This window comes from Vigna unguiculata, chromosome 6 (assembly GCF_004118075.2).
Source record: "Vigna unguiculata cultivar IT97K-499-35 chromosome 6, ASM411807v1, whole genome shotgun sequence".
Lineage (NCBI taxonomy): Eukaryota > Viridiplantae > Streptophyta > Magnoliopsida > Fabales > Fabaceae > Vigna > Vigna unguiculata.
In genome coordinates this window covers 1,099,533-1,122,500 of record NC_040284.1, presented here as the reverse complement: position 1 = coordinate 1,122,500, position 22,968 = coordinate 1,099,533, and the positions used below count along the sequence as shown (strand labels likewise).

General features: G+C 32.8%; 1 protein-coding gene and 1 pseudogene across 1 annotated transcript; one reads left to right on the top strand and one right to left on the bottom strand.

Moving 5' to 3' along the window:
- The first annotated feature begins 6,919 nt into the window (after positions 1-6,919).
- LOC114189024 (transcription factor EMB1444) lies at positions 6,920-10,213 on the top strand. The gene is made up of 10 exons (XM_028077723.1): positions 6,920-7,188; positions 7,269-7,358; positions 7,472-7,538; positions 7,634-7,675; positions 7,842-7,901; positions 8,292-9,013; positions 9,108-9,209; positions 9,315-9,399; positions 9,470-9,598; positions 9,867-10,213. Exons 1-6 carry the CDS (start codon positions 7,073-7,075, stop codon positions 8,865-8,867), a joined length of 951 nt encoding a protein of 316 aa, XP_027933524.1. The 5' UTR covers positions 6,920-7,072; the 3' UTR covers positions 8,868-9,013; positions 9,108-9,209; positions 9,315-9,399; positions 9,470-9,598; positions 9,867-10,213.
- A 6,294-nt stretch (positions 10,214-16,507) lies between these two features.
- On the bottom strand, positions 16,508-21,801 carry LOC114187804 (annotated as a pseudogene).
- Positions 21,802-22,968: the final 1,167 nt, after the last annotated feature.

Sequence of the window (22,968 nt, the reverse complement as noted above, 5' to 3'; positions counted from 1 at the left end):
AAAAATAATTTTAAGATTTTAAGTTGAGAATGATGTGATAATTATTTATATAAACAATTTATATACTATTGGTAACGAATTTTTACAGTATTTTTCTTTAAAAGAACTCCAACAAAAATAAATAAATCATTATTTTATAATTTAAATGCATAAACTAGTTTGTAAAAGATATTTTCTATAACGTTATTTTTACTTTGTATATTAGTTAATTTCAAATTATAATTTTTTTCTTAAAAGGATTTATTAAGAATTTTTTTACATATAGATTCTGAACATGAATAGGAGGTACATCTAAATAATCTCTCATATTTCACACGTCTATGTAAAAAATAATTTATAAACATTATTTTTTCATACAATAAAAGTATAACAAAGTCACATATCATTATATCTCAACTCAAACGATATAATTAAGACTCATTCTGAATATTCTTAACAGACACAACGGGAGAGAGAAAATGAAGAAAAGGTGTTGTTATATATTATACTTAGAAAATAAGGAAGTAGATGGACCCAAAAACTTGGCTTCTTTAAGTTAAATTGTTCTGACAATGATGAGATTCTGAAAGAGGAAGAGAAAGGCAAAGTGTGATGTTGTGATGCATCACATTCCTTTGTTGTGGTACCATTTTTTGGAGGTGGAAGAGTGAGGAAGTAATGAAAAGGGAGTAATGATGTTGTAAATAGAGTCAAGATTCTCATTCCGGAATGAGAATATTTACTCTTTTATCGTCAATACTCAATTGTCTTCTCCTCTTAATTTAACCTAGATACCCCTCAACTAATGATTTACTTAAAATATATCAAAGATGATTCATGCATCACTAGTGCAGAATTGCATTTTTACCTCGCCTTATAGGCCTCGGTTGGCAAGGAACCGAAACATATAACGGTGCGGTGGTAATTTTGAAATTAAAGACAACTTATAGGCCTCGGTTCACACAAAAATCGGTGCCAAATGCTGTTATAGGCCTCGGTTCAAAAAAAACCGGTGCCAAAAGTTGTTATAGGCCTCGGTTAAGGAGGCTCGAAGCCAAAAAGGTTGCCAGAAATTTCAAAAATGCCATTGACATTGGGACCTATAGGCTTCAATTGGGGAAAAGCCGGTGCCAAAGGTGTTATATGCCTCGGGTTTTAGGGAACCGGGGCAAAATAGGTGTTATATGCCTCGGTTCTAAATTGAACCGAGGCCATATGGTTTAATTAGGGCTAAAAAACAGAACCCCTTTCTTCCTATCGCGCGCGCCAGCTGCTCCTGCATTTCTCTTTGCAAATTCCGGCCAGTCATTGTCTCCTCTTCTCTCCGCGACTTCCGGCGAGCCCACCACCCGAGACCACCACGCGAGCCTCCTGCCACCGCCGTCTCGTCTCGCGTCCAGCCACCACCACGCGAGACCACCACGCGAGCCCCCTGCCGCCGTCTCGTCTCGCGTCCGTCCACCACCACGCGAGACCACCACGCGAGCCCCCTGCCGCCGTCCACCACCCTCAACGCTGCCAGCACCTGCGTCCACCCGCGTCTTCACGTCTCCATCACGCTGCCACCAAGCACACGAAGATGCGAAGCAAATCGCAACCATTGGAGCAGAACGAAGCCACCTGCACTTTGAACCTAAATTGCGCACCACAAAACTCATGAAGCAGATCAGAACGTTAAACCACCACGAATCAAGCCAAAACGCAGTAACCATCATCGCCGCGCTTAAATGAGAAACCGCAGCGCACATCTCCAACGCGAAACCCTCCTGACATTGCAGCCCCTTGCGGCGACGACAACCCTAAAATGTAGAACAAGGAAACCCTAATTATGAGATGGAGGATTAGGCCTCGGTTCATACCAGAACCGAGGCAAAAAGGTGACATATGGCCTCGGGTACATGGGAATCGAGGCAGAAGAGGGTCTCTATGGCCTTGGGTTACGACCGAGGCCAAAGGCTATCCTCCTTTGGCCTCGCCCCAATATGCCTCGGTCCGGGAACCGGTGCAGAATATGAAAAATAACCGCTGCCAAAAGGCCTTCCTGCACTGGTGCATTAACATCATCTTCTCTCTTCAGAAAATTTTGTTATTATGATGGAAGAATGGATTGTCTTATCCCTTTGTGATTATCAAGTCACATAACATATGTCCTATACTCTCAATAAGCATAGAGATTCTATATATATATATATATATATATATATATATATATATATATAGAAATAAAGATAAAAGAAGTATGTAGTGTGAAAAAATAAATTAAAAGTATTTCATTTAAAAATATATATATAATTATAGAACTGTTTAGCTCGAAATTAATACATTTTAAATGTAATTTTATCCTTTTAAAACAAATTTAATCACTTTTGTTAATCGATTTTGGCTCAACTCGACCAAGCCAGCATGTTCTCCAAAACTAAAAAAATATCATCCTTGAGGTAGTCACAAATTACATTTAGATATATTTGAACAAATTTCTAATCTATAAATATATAAATAACTTATTTAAAAAGAATCACATAAATTTTTTAACCGTCAAATATGTTTTTATCCATTAACTTTAAATAAAAATTAGAATTAGTCCATCTTCGAAATTTTGATTCAATTTAGTTTTTCAACTCTATAAATGTGTGAATTTAATCATTTTGACCAAATTTTGTTAAGTTTATTTAATGTTTTAAACATGTTTCATAGTAACATTTGAGTTGTTTACGGTGTTTAACACATCTCTACTTCAATTCTAGCTAAGAAATTATCTTGAAATGTGTTTGAAACATGAAATAAACTTAACAAAATTTGGTTAAGGAATCAAAAACATATTTAACCCATTTTTTAAATATTTATTTAACTTATGTTTAAATTATAATTTTAGTTTATGAAAAGTATATTTTGTTATATTTTTGAACCATTTATAGAAAAAATTATTTAAATAGCGTTTTTCCTGTATTATTTTTTCCATTTTTTTTGTACTCATTTTTTTACGGCAGTTTTTCTCCAACTAAAGATTTATAAAAGAATACACTATGAGGAGTTAAAATATTGAAGTTAAATGATGAATTATAAAAGATTTACTAGGAATTCCAATGAGTAACTCTTTATTTAGAACAAATGATGAATTAAGATGATAAATGATATTCCTTCACTGGAAAATCTCACATCCAATGATTGAAGAAGTGAGAAAATTAAACACTTTTTTCTTTGAATCATCAACACAAGTCACAAGTGGTGTTTACCCATCGTGAAAATTACGAAAGATCACAACATGTGGATAATGTTCAATGGAAAAAAAGGAGAATGAAAGTTCTTTTATACTGAATGCATTCTCATTTCATTTCTTAGATTTTTGTTGATGAAACTATGAGACATGAACAAAAGAATCCTTTCTAATTTTGTTTGAAGATTTTACAAGAGAAAAAGTGCATTACTTGCCCGTAATTTTGCTTCTGTATCTTGATAAAACCTATTAGTTTCATTGCCATGAAAACATGATGCCAAGATATTTTATATATAATATTTGATAATGAGAAAATATTTACAAACTACTACAATAGATCTGTACAATAACATATCAATATTTGTTTTTTATTAAAACTTAGTGATGTTTGCACCATACATATTGATTTGAACAATACACATAACATATGTTCATTTATTATAATTTTCACCTTTCAACTAACATTAGGCAATTATATTGTCATTTGAAGGCAATGCATGGGATCAATATTCTCTTATCACCATAACCATAATGATGTAAGTCCTATCATGAGAAAAATTGTACAATTCCCCATGTGCTTTTCATTCTCATAATTACTAACACATACAAACAATTTATAAAAAAATAATTTTAAACTTATCAAAATTACTCACAATATATATATATAATATTTGGTAAGAAAATAATTACTGATAATTGATAATTGTATAATTACGAGCCAATATTTCCTATCAAAATTTATGTCTAGAATTAATATTTTCCAATTAAAATAATAAAAAGTTATTACAAAAAAAAAAATTGCACATAACGCACAAGTTTAAATACTTTAAAAATAGAAAATAGACATAAAAAACATTTGTTGATAAAATAAGTTAAATAGAAATTTATATATATATATATATATATATATATATATATATATATATATATATATAATATAATATAATATAAATACTTATATAAAAATAAAAGTGACAATCACAAAATTATGGTTAAAAATAATAACGAGTTAAGATTAGAAAAAAAAATGTAACTAGTAATTATGTAATTTTGAAGACACTTAAATTCAAATAAATAGTACATTTAATATAAGCTATACAACCTAATATTATATTATATTTTTATGTGGATCATTTGAATAATTGATTTATTTACGTTTGTGAATCAAAATGTAACTATTTATTCTTCAATGAAAAGGAAGAGATAGTGAGAAAGAAATATACAGGAACAGAAATATAGGTGAGAGATAAATTAGAGTAGAATTTGTTTTGATATGTATTTGATTGAAAAAAGAATGTTTTCAAATAAAATTATTAAACTAATCTAAGAAGTGTATTGCAAAAGTATTTTTATATTGTTAATAATTATGTGATTAAAGATAATCTTATTCAATCAATTATAATATTTTTTATATAATCTAACATTTATGTTTCAAAATTCTTTAAATAAAATTAATTGATTATGTTTACCAAATAATCCATTATAGTTAATGGACAATTGTTTTAGGGTTTACAGAATATTTTTACGATTCAAATTATTTTTAAAACTTCGAATTTTATCTTTAGAATAAAGTATAAACCGAATAAAAGAAAAAACAATGGCATTTGACGACGCAGACAAAACGAAGGAAGAAGGCGATGACAGAAGGAGGCGCGTCAATGGGAGGCAGCGTTGAAGACTGCATGATTAACCAGAAAATGAAACTGAAAAGGAAGAAGGCGAAGAATAGTTGTCACGTTTCCAATCCGAAATTTTTAACTTTAGAATAACCTTTAAGCTTATTTATAAAATTGAAGTCTAAAGAGATGATTCGGTTTCTTAAATAATCTAAATCTTACGGGTTAAATACCATTTTGTCCCTTAATTTTTAATAAATTTTATAATTAATTTATTTTGAAATTTTGAATCAATTTAGTCATTTATCTTTTGAAATATGTAAATTAATTCTTTTAATCAAATTTTTTTTAAGTTTATTTAACATTTCAAACGCTAGAACTGTCAAAATGGGTTGGAAACCACGAGTCAACCCGTCTCACCACAGATTCGGGTCGGGTTGGATTGAAATTCTTTTATAAATTTTAATACGGGTTGATTTTTTACCCGACTCATTTAGAACCCGGCTCATTCGGGTTGAACCCGTGGTGAGCCGGGTTGGCTCACCAACCCGCAAATAAAAGGGTCGCACGGGTGTTTTTTATTAAATTGAACTTTACATTTGGGTCATGTTAGGTTGTTATTTTTAGCCAACACATAAATAATTTGTATTTGTTCATTTTGGTTTGTATTTGAATTTTATTAAAGTTTATTTAGATTTTAATTAGAATTATAATTTAGTTTTGACTGAAAAATAAATAAAAAAATTGTATTTTTTTTAATTAAGTGAATCCGTGAGCTAACCCGTTTAACCCGCCAACCCGTAGTGGGTCAGGTCGGGTTCGAATTTTTTTGGCTCATTAAAAAGTGAGTCGGGTTGGGTTGGCTCACTAAATTATCAACCCGTGGTGGGTTGAGCCGGATCGAGTCGAATTACCCGTTTTGACAGTTCTATCAAACGCGTTTCATAATAATATTTAATTTAACATTAAAACAAAGATGTGTCAATTAATATGAACAACTCAAATACAATATTGAGATGCGTACGAAACATCAAATACACCTAACAAAATATGATTAAAAGAACTAAATCCACATATTTCACCTTTATTTTTTTTATTATTGAAATGAACTTTCATGTAACCTTAATATTTTAAGAATGGACAAGAAAGATAAGTTATTTTATCCCCTACAACGCTAACTTAGAGATCAAATTCCACATTCTCCAATCATGTAGTGCCTTATCTTACAAGGTCCATTATCCTAGAAGAATAGAGAAATGACTCTTTGAGCTTGTAAGTAGACCCTTGAGACCACCCTATAAGGATATCGTTTGGAAGGCTAAAAATAAGTTTCTCCTTTTAGCTATGACAAGACTACAACAAGTCATCTTCTGTGAATATCCTCTCCCTAGGCTACCTATATAACAATTCAGTTTTACATAAAACTCAGTTGCAGTGTTTGGCAACTTATGATTACGTTGTACTCAAATTTAAAGACAATAATATTTTTGACTACTAAATGTTGATAATTTTTTTTTACAATATGATGTGTCTTTTTTAAGTAGTTTTGAAATATTAAAAATGAGAATAGAAAAATGAAAAACTATTTGAAAGATGCTACTTAAAGTTGTAAGAGAAAGTTGTCAAAATTGAGTAGTCAAAAAATCATTTTCGTAAATTTAATGTTCCTAAATTATTTTACTGTCAAAATTGAATAGTCAAAAAATCATTTTCGTAAATTTAATGTTCCTAAATTATATCACTTCCATGCTTTTCTTTAATTCATAATAATGGAGTTTTATACACGCACGAGAGTAAATGTAATACAATATTCCCTTACCAACTTTCAGTGCTTCACACTAAATGCGTATTACCTGCTGATGAAACAACCACAATGATTTTCAAATTACATAAGAGTAATTGTTCGTTTACCGTTGAATTTATTGACCTTAACTCAATTAATGTTGATACGAAGAAGAAAGAATCTTCCTTTTAATAATTGTAAATGAATGCCAATATTTGATTGATATCGGAACAAGGAAAAGACAAACAAATATGCCAAAACAAATGAATGAAGTGAAAAGTGAAAGAAACCAAACCCAACAACAAAACAACACGTTGATCTGTTCTCTTTCTTTCCTTAGTAACTTTGCTGTGGTTGACACTGGAAATCTTGTTGCGTTAGTGTTTGCACAGTGGTTCCTTCCTTCACTCACAAATCTATCACCATTGATTAATTTTCAAAGATATATTGTTGGTAACACTTTAGTTAGTGGCAAATAAAATGGCAATGGTTGAGCCTCATGATGTTACAAGTGTAAGGAACAAGCTGAAGACGCTTTGTGCTGTGAATGGCTGCTCCTACGTCATTTTGTGGCGCATTCATCCTCAAAATACCCTGTAAGCCTTTTCTTTCCTTTTGTTCTGTTATTTGTATATTATTTTTAGTTTTTAACATGAGAGTGATCACTTACCTCCAGGATGCTACGCATGGAAGATGTATATTGTGAAGATCAATTGGGAGAAGAGATTGTAAACACAGTTCCACAATTCCATTCGCTGGGTGAAGGGTACACTCAATATTGTTCTTAACTCATAGCATAATTTTTTTATTATCCTAAAAGCATATAAAATGTAAGAATGAAATACAAAGGGGTGATTTTTGTGGTTATGTCATATGCAGAATTGTTGGTCATGCTGCTTTGACCGGCAAGCACAGATGGGTGGAGTCAGATGGTCAAATGTGTGAGGTACTTTTTTTAATGTTAATTGGTTACCATTTTTAACATCTCATCTCCTCTTTTTGTAAGTTTTGCCCACTTGAAAATTTGCTTTCTTTGTGCAGGATGATTTTGGTTTGCATCCACAGTTCTTGTCCGGGATAAAGGTACCATCAAACTCCAAGAAAGGAACCTCCATGCTTCAGATTTATTCATATTCTATCCCATAATTTCTTTGGTTAAATATCACATATTAAATAAATATACTTAATTGTCTATAGTATTCTTCTTTCAAGTCCTGATCATTGTGCTTTAACCATCTATTATATGCAGACAGTTGTGATGATATCTGTTAAAGCCTGGGGAGTGGTACAATTTGGATCCAGAAAGAAGGTTAGCATCATTGAAATGCCTGAACTTGTCATGCTTAATTATGATCTCCTGCCCATGCTCACTTGGATTAAGAATAAGCTATTATTAATGGATAAGAAGTACTATTAAGAGGCTTGTATCTGACATTTGAAGCAGAAGCTAAAGAATCTTAAGTCTGCTCTACACGTGTTGTCTAATTTTCTTATTCATATGGCTTTGAGTTGCTTTATAGTTTTGAACTCGCCATGCTTGTCCTAAACCTTGTTGGCCATACAAGCACTTATTCGTAATCTAGTTCAGCTAGTTCAGCATTTAATTTATATACTAATATATCTTTTAAATTCCTCGTAAATCTTATGCTGTCTCGAAATTTTGTTTCCGTGGTGGATTACGGTAGTTTCTTTGTTGCAGATTTTGGACAGAGTGAAATTTGTGGAACAAACAGAAAGGTTGTTGAGGGGAATAGAAGATGAGGGTTTGGATCTATATCTAGATTGTGAAAATTTATATGATTGGAATCTCAAATGTGTTGATAGTGAGAACTCTGAAATGGTATTGGGAAATTCGTGTTCCTATCCAAGTCTTGAAGATTCCTTCCCTTCCATGGATATGATTCTTGTGGAAGAAGGAACGACGCCGATGCATGGATTCTCTTATCTTTGTGACCAAGCAGTAGAAGCTGAAGCCGTATTTGAACACCACATAGGATGTCCAACGGATATCCCGCATTCTGATCTAGGCCATTTGTTAGCCCATTCAGACCACAGCATTTATGGAACAGTGACTTCGTGGGATGAGTCACTAGGATTTAATTCCCCATCTTTTGGTCTGATTGGTATTGATGATGTTCCATTCACATGTCAAACTGAGCATAACACTTCAATTACAGCCATGCATTGTTCTGAAGACAGTTTCTTGGGTAGCATGAGACAATATTTGAAAGTGATCAAAAGAAAGAAATATTGTCAAAGTCACAGAAAGGAGTAGGAAGGCCTCAAAAGGTGGTGCAACACAATAAGGTCACGAGGAAAAGAGCTAGGCCAGGTGAAACAACTCGACCGAGACCCAAAGATCGTCAGCAGATTCAAGACCGCATTGGAGAGTTGAGAGGGATCATTCCCAATGGTGGAAAGGTATATCCTCCTCATCATAACAACCAACCTTGTGTTTTGCATCAAATTTATTCAGAATCTTAATATATTAACAAATGCTGTGCTGATGAAGCAGTGTAGCATAGATTCTTTGTTAGACCGAACCATCAGATACATGATATTCTTACAAAGCATTACCAGGTATGCAGACAAGCTGCAAGAGCCCAGTGAGCCTAAGGTAATTGATCAGAGAGCTTTACCCTCTCTTGACAAAAAATACAAAACATTAAGCATTCTTATACTCTTTATTTCTTCACCATCATCATCATGTTTGTATGTTTAGCTCATTGAGAAGGCAAAAGACAGAAGTGGTGGTGTGCCCAATTATTGTGGAGGATATGAACCCACCTGGCCAAATGCTTATAGAGGTAAGAATATGATAATGTATTATGTCTACACTTTTTTATTTGATGGAAGTAAGAAATTACTTTGTTGCAGATGCTTTATGAAGATCAGGGCTCCTTCCTTGAGATAGTGGACACCATTGGTGGCTTTGGATTTAGTATCTTGAAGGGAAACATGGAAATTAGGGAGACTAATAAGATATGGGCACGCTTTATAGTTGAGGTAAGTTGTTAAGACTTCAAATATTTTACACAAACGATATCTCTACTCTGTTTTATTTTTATACATACATCTTCATATATGTAAATTTGACATGAAATGAGCATATTAATTGTTGATAAAAATGAAGATTTTTTATTGGGAAATTTAAAAGGGTTGTTCCAACACTCTTTTACAGCATATCACCACACTCCATGGCAACCTTCATCTTGTTTATAATTGTCAAACATAGCCTAAAGCTAATCACTGATTTGATTTCCTTGTGGAACAGGCCAACCGACATGTAACAAGGATAGATGTGTTTTGGTCCCTCATCAGACTTCTTCCGCAGAAAAAACACGTCTGGAACGGATTCACCAAACAGGCATTGTAATATTAATGATGTTGCCTTTTCTTCAATGGACAAATATGAACAACAGATATGCCAGTATAACTCATGTACATGACAAAGATATTTGGATGATTAGTTAGTGATGAGAAATTAGAGGGATGAGCATGAAATAGATTTTAGATATAGGAATATAAGATACACTTGCCAAAATATGACACGGTTATCTTTAAGCTCATGTTATGGGTGGTGAAATGTGAGTAAAATGATGTTTTGATGTATTAAAGTATAATGCAAATTCTAGAAGAATCTAAAAAAATATAAGATAGAGTTATTGAAATGTAAAGAAACTTCTAGAGTATTGGAGAAAAGCCTAGGATAGAAAGAAAAATCAAGAACATTCAATTATGTAGAAAAATCTAGAAGTATTTGCATTAGTTCTAGCTAGGAGTTTCTAGAATAATCTATGGGACTATAAATACCCATGTATCCTACCATTTTGTAACATCAAGAACAACTAACACAACATCCAATACAACTACTCTCAACTACAAATACACTTCTCCAACTACTACTTTCACACTCTACTTTCTATACATTTTCTCTATCCCTTCAACTATCCCTTTCACAACCTTGAATTACTATCAGTGGTACCAGAGCTACGTTCGGTCATCTACTGGGCGTAGATAAACTTTTCAACTACTTCAAAAAAATTAGAACTTCATTCTATACTACTTCCAAAATATTTTCTCAACCTATGGCCACTACCAATCAAACATCATCAATTCCAGTACCTATTTTCACAAGAGAAAATTATGAATTTTGGAGTGTCAAAATGAAGACATTCTTTCGCTCCCAAGATTTATGGGACATTATAGAAGAGGGATTCACTATTCCAGAATACACTTCCGCTCTTACTGCAGCTCAGAAGAAGGAGTTGAAGGAAAACAAACAGAAGGATTCAAGGGCTTTATTTGCTCTTCAACAAGCAGTTGATGACACAATCTTTCCGAGAATAATAGGTGCCACAAACGCAAAGCAAGCTTGGAACACAATACAAGAAGAGTTTCAAGGAAGTGATGAGGTACGCAATGTTAAACTTCATTCTCTAAGACGAGAGTTTGAATTAATAAGAATGAAAGAATCTGAGACCATTAAAGATTATTATTCTAGAATAAAGGAAATAGTTAGTCAGATGAGAGCCTATGGGGAAACTATTCTTGACAAAAAAATCGTTGAGAAAATTTTAATTTCTATTCCCCAAAAATATGATGCAATCGCAACTGCGATTGAACAAACAAAAGATTTGGCCACATTGTCAGTAACACAACTAATGGGCTCTCTTGAAGCTTATGAACAAAGATTGAAAAGGCATGAAGAAGACTCAGTCGAAAATGCCTTTCAATCAAAACTAAAATTACGGTCTCAGAATAAAGAATATGAAGGAAATAAAAGTAGAGGAGAAATTTCTAGAAATAAAGAAAATTCTAGAAGCTTCCCTATGATTCATCAAGGAAAATATCCCCCATGTGGCATATGTAAAAAGACAAGTCACATGGAAAAAGATTGTTGGCATCATAGAAAACCTCAATGTCAATACTGCAAGAAATTTGGCCACGTAGAGAAGTATTGTCGTAATAAAAATAAGCATCAAGCAAACTTTGCTGAAGAACATAATCAGGAGCAACGCCTATTTTATGCCAATCAAGAATCTCCTAACGAAGGAGAAAGTTGGTACTTGGATAGTGGATGCAGCAATCACATGGCCAAAGATCAAAGCATCTTCAAAGACATTGATAAATCTGTCAATGTCAAAGTTCGACTAGGAAACGGTACCACAGTGGAGTCTCAAGGCAAAGGAACTGTCATGGTGGAGACAAAGAAAGGTACGAAATTCATCAAGGATGTTTTATTGGTTCCCAATCTTAAAGAAAATCTTTTAAGTATTGGTCAAATGATGGAGAATGGATATTCTCTCCACTTTGAGAAAGATACATGCAAAATTTATGACAGTAGAAAGACAGAAATTGGCCAAGTAAAAATGGAAAAGAGAAATAGAAGCTTTCCCATAAGCTTCAAACCTGGAACTAATATTGCCATGAAGGCAGAAGTTGATGACTCGTGGCTTTGGCATAGGAGATTTGGTCACTTCAACACATATGCCTTAAAGCTTCTATATAAGAAAAACATGATGAGAGATCTTCCATGCTTAAAAGAGAATAAAGAATCATGCGAAGGATGTCTCCTTGGTAAACAACATCGATTACCATTCTCGACTGACAAAGCATGGAGAGCTAAAGACTTACTAGAGTTGATCCATACTGATGTTTGTGGACCAATGAGGACGCCTTCACATCACAACAACAGGTACTTCATCCTCTTCATTGATGACTTCTCTAGAATGACATGGGTTTATTTCTTAAAGGCAAAGTCAGAAGTCTTTGGAATATTCAAGAAATTCAAGGCCCTTGTTGAGAAGCAAAGTGGAAAACAAATAAAAGTACTTAGAAGTGATCGTGGAAAGGAGTATACATCTCGCGAGTTTGACAAATTCTGCGAAGATGAAGGCATAGAGAGACAACTCACAGTCGCATATACTCCACAACAAAACGGTGTATCAGAAAGAAAAAATCGCACAGTCATGGAGATGGCAAGATCAATGCTAAAAGAGAAAGGTATGCCTAACACTTTTTGGGCTGAAGCAGTCTACACTGCAGTTTACATTTTAAATAGATGTCCAACTAAGGCAGTCAAAGACAAGACTCCTATTGAAGCTTGGAGTGGAAAAAAGCCATCAGCCAAACACCTACGAGTATTTGGATCTATTTGCTACATACATGTTCCTGATCAAAGGAGGCACAAGCTTGAAGACAAGACTATACGAGGAATATTCTTGGGATATAGCACACAATCAAAAGGCTATCGAGTTTACAACCTACAAACAAAAAAGCTCGTCATTAGTCGAGATGTTGAAATTGATGAAAATGCTTCTTGGAATTGGGAAGAAGAAAAAGTTGTTAAAAGCACCACTTTAGTTCCAGTGCAACAATATCAAGAAGAAATTCAAGAAGAGGCAGAAGCTTCAGGTATGCCTTCTCCACCTCCATTAGAAGATTCTTCACTAGAGTCCACTCCAAGACGAGTAAGATCTTTGGTAGACATATACGAAACCTGCAATATGGCCATGATTGAGCTTAACTGCTGTGAGGAAGCATCAAAGCAAGAAATATGGGTCAAGGCTATGGAAGAAGAGGTTAAAATGATTGAGAAGAATAACACTTGGGAGCTCGTAAACTGTCCTCAAGGAAAAGACATCATTGGAGTGAAATGGGTATATAAAACAAAGCTCAATCCTGATGGAACTATACAAAAGCATAAGGCCAGATTGGTCGCAAAAGGATACTCACAACAACCAGGAATCGACTACAATGAGACATTTGCTCCAGTCGCACGACTAGATACAATAAGAGCTCTAATAGCCCTAGCAGCACAAAAAGGATGGAACATCTATCAACTAGATGTCAAATCAGCCTTCCTAAATGGAGTGCTCGAAGAAGAGATTTATGTTGAACAACCTCAAGGCTTCATCAATAAAGGCAATGAAGGCAAAGTACTAAGACTAAAAAAAGCCTTATACGGCTTGAAGCAAGCTCCTCGAGCATGGTATAGCAAGATTGATCAATACTTCATCGATCAAGGATTCAGGAGGAGCAAAAGTGAGACAACACTATATATTAAAGCACAAGGTCAGTATCACCTCATTGTCTCCTTATATGTCGATGATCTTATCTATACAGGAAACAATTTGGAGATGATGAAAGAATTTAAAGAAGACATGATGAAGACATTTGAGATGACCAACCTTGGGTTGATGAACTATTTCCTCGGTATAGAGGTGAAACAACAAGAAGACGGCATATTTATCTCTCAAAAGAAATATATTGAAGCCCTATTGAAGAAGTTCAAGATGTATGATTGTAAACCTGTCGCTACTCCATTGGTGGTAAATGAGAAACTACAAAAAGATGATGGAGCACAAGAAACAAATGCATCACGCTACAGAAGTTTGATTGGAAGTCTCTTATATCTCACAGCCACAAGACCAGACATTATGTATGCCACAAGTCTTCTATCAAGATTCATGCAAAAGCCAAGTCAGATTCATTATGGAGTAGGGAAAAGAATTTTAAGATATCTACAAGGCACAAAGGAGTTTGGAATATGGTACAAAACCATGACTAACTCAAGGATCATTGGCTACACCGATAGTGATTGGGCAGGATCAAAAGATGACATGAAGAGCACCTCAGGCTATGCTTTCTCGCTTGGATCGGGAATATTCTCTTGGGCATCAAAGAAGCAAGCAACTGTTGCACAATCAACAGCTGAAGCAGAATATGTGGCTGCTGCTGAAGCAACAAGTCAAGCTATATGGCTTCGAAAGATATTCAAAGATATGGGAGAGAAACAAAGTGGACCTACTACAATCAACTGTGATAATAAATCAGCTATCACAATGACGAAGAACCCAATACATCATAGTAGAACAAAACACATAGCAATTAAATACCACTTCATCAGAGAAGCGGAAACAAATATGAAGATACGACTTGAGTACTGCCCGACAGAAGATCAAATTGCAGATATCTTCACAAAGGCCTTACCAAGACCAAGATTTGAACTACTACGCGCTATGCTTGGAGTTACCGAATTTGCATCAAGGAGGAGTATTAAAGTATAATGCAAATTCTAGAAGAATCTAAAAAAATATAAGATAGAGTTATTGAAATGTAAAGAAACTTCTAGAGTATTGGAGAAAAGCCTAGGATAGAAAGAAAAATCAAGAACATTCAACTATGTAGAAAAATCTAGAAGTATTTGCATTAGTTCTGGCTAGGAGTTTCTAGAATAATCTATGGGACTATAAATACCCATGTATCCTACCATTTTGTAACATCAAGAACAACTATCACAACATCCAATACAACTACTCTCAACTACAAATACACTTCTCCAACTACTACTTTCACACTCTACTTTCTATACATTTTCTCTATCCCTTCAACTATCCCTTTCACAACCTTGAATTACTATCATGATGGTTGAAGGAGATAGTTTCACTTAGGCTCTAACCGTACTTTTCTCGTCTACTGCAATGCCGGAACTTGACCAAAATTTTAGGGGGCAAATTATATTTGTTTTATATAAATTATTTTTTTAATTAAGAAATAATAATTTCTTTTAATTAAAAAAATTAATTTCTTTACATTATTTTTTTTATTCAAAATAAGCACTCATAACAATAGAATCTAAACAATATAACAATAATATATATGAAAGAGTAACATAAAGTTTATCATCAACAATAATATATATAAAAAAAAGGTTTAATTATGCCTTTGGTCCCCATTTTGGAGTCAAAATCTCAAAATGGTACCCAAATTTTTAAAAGTCTCAAAATGGTCCCTTTTTTGTTGAAACATCTCATGTTTGCCCTTGCCGTTGAGTCAACGTTGACGCCGTTAGAGGGAGTGCCACGTGTCAGTTCCTCGATTTTTTGAATTTTTTTATTAATTTTTTTTGAATTTATTTTTTATTTTAAATTTTTATTTTGAATTTTTTTTAAAAATTAAAAAAATTGCAACGTGTCAAGCTGTCATCGTGCCACGTGGCAGTGACAGTGACACGTGTCAGTATTACGCCACATGTCATTTTCTTAGTCTCAATTTGGCCCCTTTATTTTAATTTGTCTCAATTTAGTCCCAATTTTTGTAAAAATTAGCAATTTTGTCCCTCTCCAAATTGAAATCAAATTTAATTTCTATATAAATGTACACAAATATTTCCATCAAAATTGATATTTCAAGTAAATATTTTTAACCAAATTAAGTTCATTTAATTAATATTTTACATTGAACTTTATTTAAAATGGTTTAAAAGTTGTTAATAGAAAAAAATTCATAAATTACCTAGTTCATGTTACAATAAAACACATATAAATTTAAAATTTTAAAACAATTTTAAGTAAAGTTGAATGTGAAACATAATTTTAACTAAACTTAGCTATGTTAAAAATATATAATAAAAATATCAATTTGAATACAAATATCAAATTTAATAAAAATATTTGTATAACATTTATATAAAATTAAATTTTGTTTCAATTTGAAGGGGGACAAAATTGCTAATTTTTACAAAAATTGGGACTAAATTGAGACAAATTAAAATAAAGGGACCAAATTGAGACTAACAAAATGACACATGGCGTAATACTGACACGTGTCACTGTCACTGCCACGTGGCACGATGACAGCTTGACACGTGGCAATTTTTTGATTTTTTTTAAAAAAATAATAAAAAAAATAAAAAATTCAAAAAAAATTCAAAAAATCGAGGAATTGACTCGTGGCACTCCTCTAACGGCGTCAACCTTGACTTAACGGGAAGGGCAAACGTGAGACGTTTCAACAAAAAAGGGGACCATTTTGAGACTTTTAAAAATTTGGGTACCATTTTGAGATTTTGACTCCAAAATGGGGACCAAAGGCATAATTAAACCTAAAAAAAACAAAAGTTACCTTTATTCAGAGTGCTCCTTTACGCTCTTTCAATGACTTAAAATCTTCAATAATTGAATCAGAGCTGAAGCTAGTTGCAATATCCCTTTCAATATAGATTATCATAGTGCTTGCTAAAAATTCAGCCTACATCTTATTTCTCAAGTTGTTCTTGATTATTTTTATTGTAAAAAAAGATCTTTCAGTTGTAGTTGTAGAAACTGGAAGAGTCATGATAAGACGAAGTAATCTATCTATCAAGTAGTAAACATCAGACTTTTTTGTTGTTTCCAAACATGTACATAACTCTTGCATTGTTGATAAATTCTTCAAATTTGAATCTTGACGAGCATCAATAATGAAATGTTGAAGTTGAAAATTCAAATTAATCTTCTCTTACTCATTGAAATCCATGGGATAATATATTTCCACAAGAGTGCAAATTTTATCAATACTAAAAGCTTTATAAGCACCCTTAGGATCCAAAGCAGAGCTTAGAATTAATAACTCCATTGCTTGGTCATTAAATCTACAATTTAACTCTTGTAATTGCTTATCAATGGTAACAAAGAATATTTCAACTTAAAAATAATATTCCACTGTAATATGATACTTTTGGTGATAAGAGCATCATTGCCTTGCTACATAAGAAGCCCCAAAATTAGGCACCTCAATATCATGTTTTTCACAAAAAGAAGTCACATTTTTTAATAACTTATCCCAACCATTTTCTCTCAAGTTTTGAATAAGTCCTTTTGTAGAACAAAGTAGACGCATAGCATTAACTATATCCTGAGATTGTTGTTGTAATGCTTGACAAAGAACATCTGTTATCCCCATAATTTCTCTCATCAAATACAAGATCAGTATAAACTCAAATGAGGTCAAGCTTTTGTAAGCATTATCAGCATCACCACGTTGTGAATAAGTAGATCCATCAACAGTAATTTTTTCTAGAACTAAACAAGTTGCATCATACATATTGATCAAGCTACAAATAGAAGAGAAATGAGAGCTCCAACGAGTATCCCCAGCTCGTTTTAAAGTACCAATTTGATTTGCCCCTTTACCCTTTTCAAGCTCATCAATTTCTAACAAATATGCAATTTCATCTAACTTGGCAGCCTATAACTCATCATGATGTTTACTAGAAGAGCAAACAATATTGACAATAAAAGTCAATTTTGAAAAGGATTGGTGAATTGGAATAACTTCTCTTGATGCAGCAACCAAGGCAAGTTGTAACCGATGAGCAAAACAATGAACATAATATGCATAAGAACAATCAACCAAAAATAATTCTTGTAATCCATTCCATTCTTCTCTCATATTGCTAGCACCATCATACCCTTGACCACAGATATTAGAAACGTTAAGATTATGTCAAGATAGTACAACACACAATTCATTCTTCAAAGTTATTGCTCCAGTGTCTTTAACATGCACAATATCAAAAAATCGCTCTTGAATAAAACCATTTTTATCAACGAATCTCAAAACAAGAGCCATTTGCTCTTTTTTTGACTCATCACGAGCTTCATCGACAACTATACAAAACTTGGAATCCCCAATTTCCTCACGAATATGATTTTTCACTTTACTAGAAAGAATATTTAATAACTCCTTTTGAATTTTAGGTGAAGTATATTTGGAATTGAATGGAGCATTTTCCAACACAACTTTTGCAACTTCATCATTGTATGATGTTATGAGTTTTATCATCTCAAGAAAATTACCTTGGTTCCTCGATTCAATACTTTCATCATGACCTCTAAAAGCACAAGCTTGAAGTGATAAAAAACGAACGGTGTCGATTGAAGTATTGAGACGTAACCTATTCTTCATAATTTGATCTGAGCTTTGCACTTCCAAAACATTCCTAATGTGACAATTTTTATTTAACAAGTCTTGACAAGCAGACACTGCAATATTGTGTGGTGAACAAGGATCCTTCCCAATGTGTTTAAGGAAAGCACAATTTTTTCCATTATTAACTTTCCTCCCATTTTTAAAACCTATAAAATAACATTCAAAAAGTTAAAATATGTTGATGACAATAAACTTATTGCCAATTAGAATTCAATGAAAATAAACTCAATTACCTGTAACAATGAAAACATCTTAGTCAGGTCGTCCGCTTGGTTTTTTACTAAAAAGATAGCACGGTAAGCAATATGCAACATCTTTTAATGGTGAATACTCTAACCAGGAAGGAAATAACCTAAACCATGTGTACTGAAATCTTCTTGGATGATCATCTTTACCAGACAATGGATAATTTTCTAGACACATTTGATATGGACCCCATTTTAGATAAGCCCTTCGTACCTCATCAATTTGATTTGATGGGTATTGTTAAATTTGAAGACGTTTTTCCGGATCACGTTCTAAAGTATTTTCAAATTCATTAGAGAGTTGTTTTTTCGTTTTCTTCAATGTTTGGATTCTCATGAAGTTTCTCAATTTTAGATGACGTAGATGCATTTTTTTCATCTTCATCACAAGCCTTCCTCTTGAAAAAAAAAATCAATTCTTTTACTCTTTATCATAATTTTTCTAATACAAAATTTTCACCTCTCACCTATTTACAAAAAGATAAAATTATGAATACCCCAAATTAAATCTTAAAAGCAAGACTCAATATTTTAAGAAAACTAATAACTTCTAAATGATTAGCTTCCCTTACCTTAGAGTAGATTCCTAATCTTGTTCTTCCCTTACACCACTTCAAAGCCTAAAATAGCTCTATCTACACAAAGAAGAGTTTGATCAACAATTAAAGCATGATTTTATGATTTCTAACAGATAGAGATATGCCTAGAGTGTAGAAAAGCCACATACAAGAGGGAAACATATTGCTTCAAAAATAAAAAGGAAAAGATGAACTTACTCAAAAGAAGAAATTGTTCGGTCCAAAATGTTCCTTAACTCTTCAATTTTGTCGTAGTGCAATTTGATTTTGAAAATAATAAAGAATTCATGGTGAAAATTGAGATGGAAATAAAACGGGAGAAAGAGACGGAGGCACGGAAGAGAGAAACCAAATAAAAAAGTATAAGAAATTATAATAGAGAAAAAATGTGATTTTTAAATTTTAAAAAAGATTTTTCAAACGAAATTAATATAAATAAGGTAATAATATATAAATAAAGTAATAATATATAAATAAGGTAATAATATATAAATAAAGTAATAATATATAAATAAATTAATAATATATAAATAAAGTAATAATATATAAATAAAGTTGTAATATATAAATATATATTTTTTAAATATATAGAAAGTAAAATAAAATAAAAAACAATTAATATAAATAAAGTAATAATTTATAAATATTATTTTTTAAATATATAGAAAAAAAAGTTAAAAAAAATGGTTGGGGGAGTCGTGGCTCCTCCTGTCCCTTCATTCTTACGCCACTGCTCATTTGTGTTTTATGCTGCTTCATTTCAAGGTAGAAGATTATAAGATTGATTCTGTATGAAATGTATATACATCTCTTTTCTTCACCCAAATTCCTTTGGCAATAGATAAGTTTAAGGTTTAGCCCAATAAAATTATATATATAGATATATATATATATATATATATATATATATATATATTGTAGTTAAAAGAGTAAAATCCAATCAAGCGAACATATAATGATAGATATGCCTTTTCCTATCATCTTTCGTCCCTTTATCCCTTTTTTTCTTGACCTCTTAGTTGTCCCCTCCTTTATTCTTGTTTAACGTCTTCTTCAATTTTGCCCTCCACATTTGTTATTGCTCTTAATTGCGGAGCCCTTCACATTCTCTTTGTGAAACCTTCCATAAATGCTCATCAAATTGGTCATTTATTATCCGGGGCTCCAATGATATTGGGCCTATCAATCTTTATTATGCATAAGATTGAGAAAAGCCATCAAAGTTTTACCAATTGGGGGTCCAAGGATATTGGGTCTATTACCACATATCTCCTCCAGCCTTAACATTACTGTGGGTAAGGCTGAAAAAAGTCATTAGAATTTTATCTATTGGGGTCCCAAGGATATTAGGCCTATCATCATAGAGTCACCTTAGCCCTTAGCATCATAAAGCGTAAGGCTAGACAACTTTAATTATCAACTAAAATGATATATCTCCTATTATAAGCCCAAACAACAATGGGCCTCCAAAAATAACTACTAGGGTGTATGGTGATCTTCATCATATTTTGTAGTTTGTAATGTTTGAAAATATGAAGCGTAAAACATTTCTTCCCATGGCTCAAAGTTCTTTCAAGAATGGATTTAATGCTATTATTGACCAAGCAAAAAATCATGTTCCCTGATATAGACTTTTCATCTTTAGATCCCATTGCATCTTGCATGAATTGTTGATATTGATCTTGGTCTAAACTTTATAATTCATACCACTTTGTCTGAAAATTTGATATTTAGCTTTCTCTAAACCTTGCGATGCATACCACTTTGTATGAATGTGTGGCTTTTAGTTTCCCTTGAACTTTGCAATATGTACTACTTTGTATGAATACACGCTATTTGACTTGATCTTCTAACAATAAATCCATGTATATGACTCTCGAAGTAGTATAAGATATGCTATAAAAATCTGGAAATGAATACCTTATTAGAAAGCATTTTATGTTTCTTCATCAAATTCTAATAGTTAAACTCTTCCCATTATATTAAGGAGACTATCAATTTCCTTAAAAATCTTATGAGATCTTCTTTATTCCCCTAGGATATTTTCTTTATTCCTTAAGAGACAAATTGCTCTCATCGGATTTTTGGAGATTTTCTTTTCTTTAAGAGTTTAATTGGTCTTATCAGATTTTTGTCCCTTTTTATTCCTTAAGAGACTAATTGCTCTCATTGAATTTTAGAAGACTTTTTATTCCTTAAGAGACTAGTTATTCTCATCGGACTTTTTCTCCTTTTTATTCCTTAAGAGTTTGATTACTCTCATCGGATTTTAGGAGACTTTCTTAAGAGTTTGGTTGCTCTCATAGGATTTTCAAAGGTTTTATTTATTCCTTACGAGACTAGTTGCTCCCATCGAATTTTTACTCATTCCTTAAGAGATTGCTTGCTCTCATTGAATGTTGTGTCTTCTTTATTCCTTAGGGGACTATTTGCTCCCATCAGAATTTTACCCCTTTCTTATAAGACTAATTGCTCTCATCAGATTTTAGGAAGTCTTATTTTATCCTTAGGAGACTGATTGCTCCCATCACATTTTTACCTTTTCCTTAAGAGATTGGTTTCTCTCATTGGATTTTTTGTCTTCTTCATTCCTTGAGAGACTGATTGCTCCTAGAGAAGATGATTTCATAGGACACTTGTTGCTGCTTTAGAAAATTATTTCATAGGAGAATTACTACTTCTTTAGAAAATGATTTTAGAGGAGATTTGTTTACTCAACGAACTAACTTCGGAATTTGGGACACTTGTTTGCTTAACCAAATGAGTTAGGAGACTTATTTACTCCACCAACTAACATTGGAATTTAGGAGACTTGTTTTCTCAACTGTATGAGTTGGGATACTTGTTTGCTTGACCAACTATCATTGGAATTTAGGCTACTTGTTTGCTCAACCAACAAGTAGATCATTATTTGGAGACTTGTTGCTCAACCAAATTGGTTGGGAGCCTGGTTGCTCAACCAACAAGTAGATCGTCATTTGGGAGACTAATTGCTTGACCAAATTAGTTGGGAGTCTGGCTACTCAACCAACAAGTAGATCGTCATTTGGAAGACTAATTACTTAACCAAATTAGTTGGGAGTCTGACTGCTCAACCAAAAAGTAGGTCGCCATTTAGGATACTAATGCTTTTTTTCATCTTTTGGGAGACTAATGCTTGTTTTCATCTTCAGGGAGACTAATGCTCATTTTCATTATCTTTAAAATTTATCCAAACAAAACCTATTAACAGTAGATAAAAAATGCAATTCAAGTGTCGAAAATAGCAAATGCCAACGTGCATGAAATTTGTAAATTGTAACTATGATCTTATGTGAGTACAAAATCAAATGCAAGATTCATAATATGTAATAGAGAACACCAAATCATGTAAGAAGACAACTATAGCTTCAACAACCAACAACACATTCACTATTCTTTTCCTTAAAGATCACCATAATGCAAACTAGCAATTTTGGGGAAAGGGAGGGTTTTGGTGAAGAATAGAATGGGAAAGAGCAAGGCTCGCGACCTGAGAATGGAGCAAATGCCTCCTCTAAATCTGAAAATTTCATTTTAATTCTCCCATTCAATTACCGACACATCACATTCGTTGGTAAACAATTGTGACAACCTTACGATGAAATTTACCGATAGATAATTGAACTATAATAACCCAACTCACTAATCGACGAAATTTTCGTCGATACATAAAATATCAAAATATGTCGATAATATCCCCTGGTAATTACATATTACCAACGGATTTTCATCCTTTAAAAATGTTGGTATGTAGATTTGATATTTCTATTTGTGC

Coding starts and splice junctions, on each gene's coding strand:
- LOC114189024 (XM_028077723.1), top strand. CDS start 7,073: ATGGCAATGGTTGAGCCTCATGATGTTACAAGTGTAAGGAACAAGCTG. Junction 7,676..7,841: donor AGTTCTTGTCCGGGATAAAG/GTACCATCAAAC, acceptor TATTATATGCAG/ACAGTTGTGATGATATCTGT. Junction 7,902..8,291: donor AATTTGGATCCAGAAAGAAG/GTTAGCATCATT, acceptor TCTTTGTTGCAG/ATTTTGGACAGAGTGAAATT.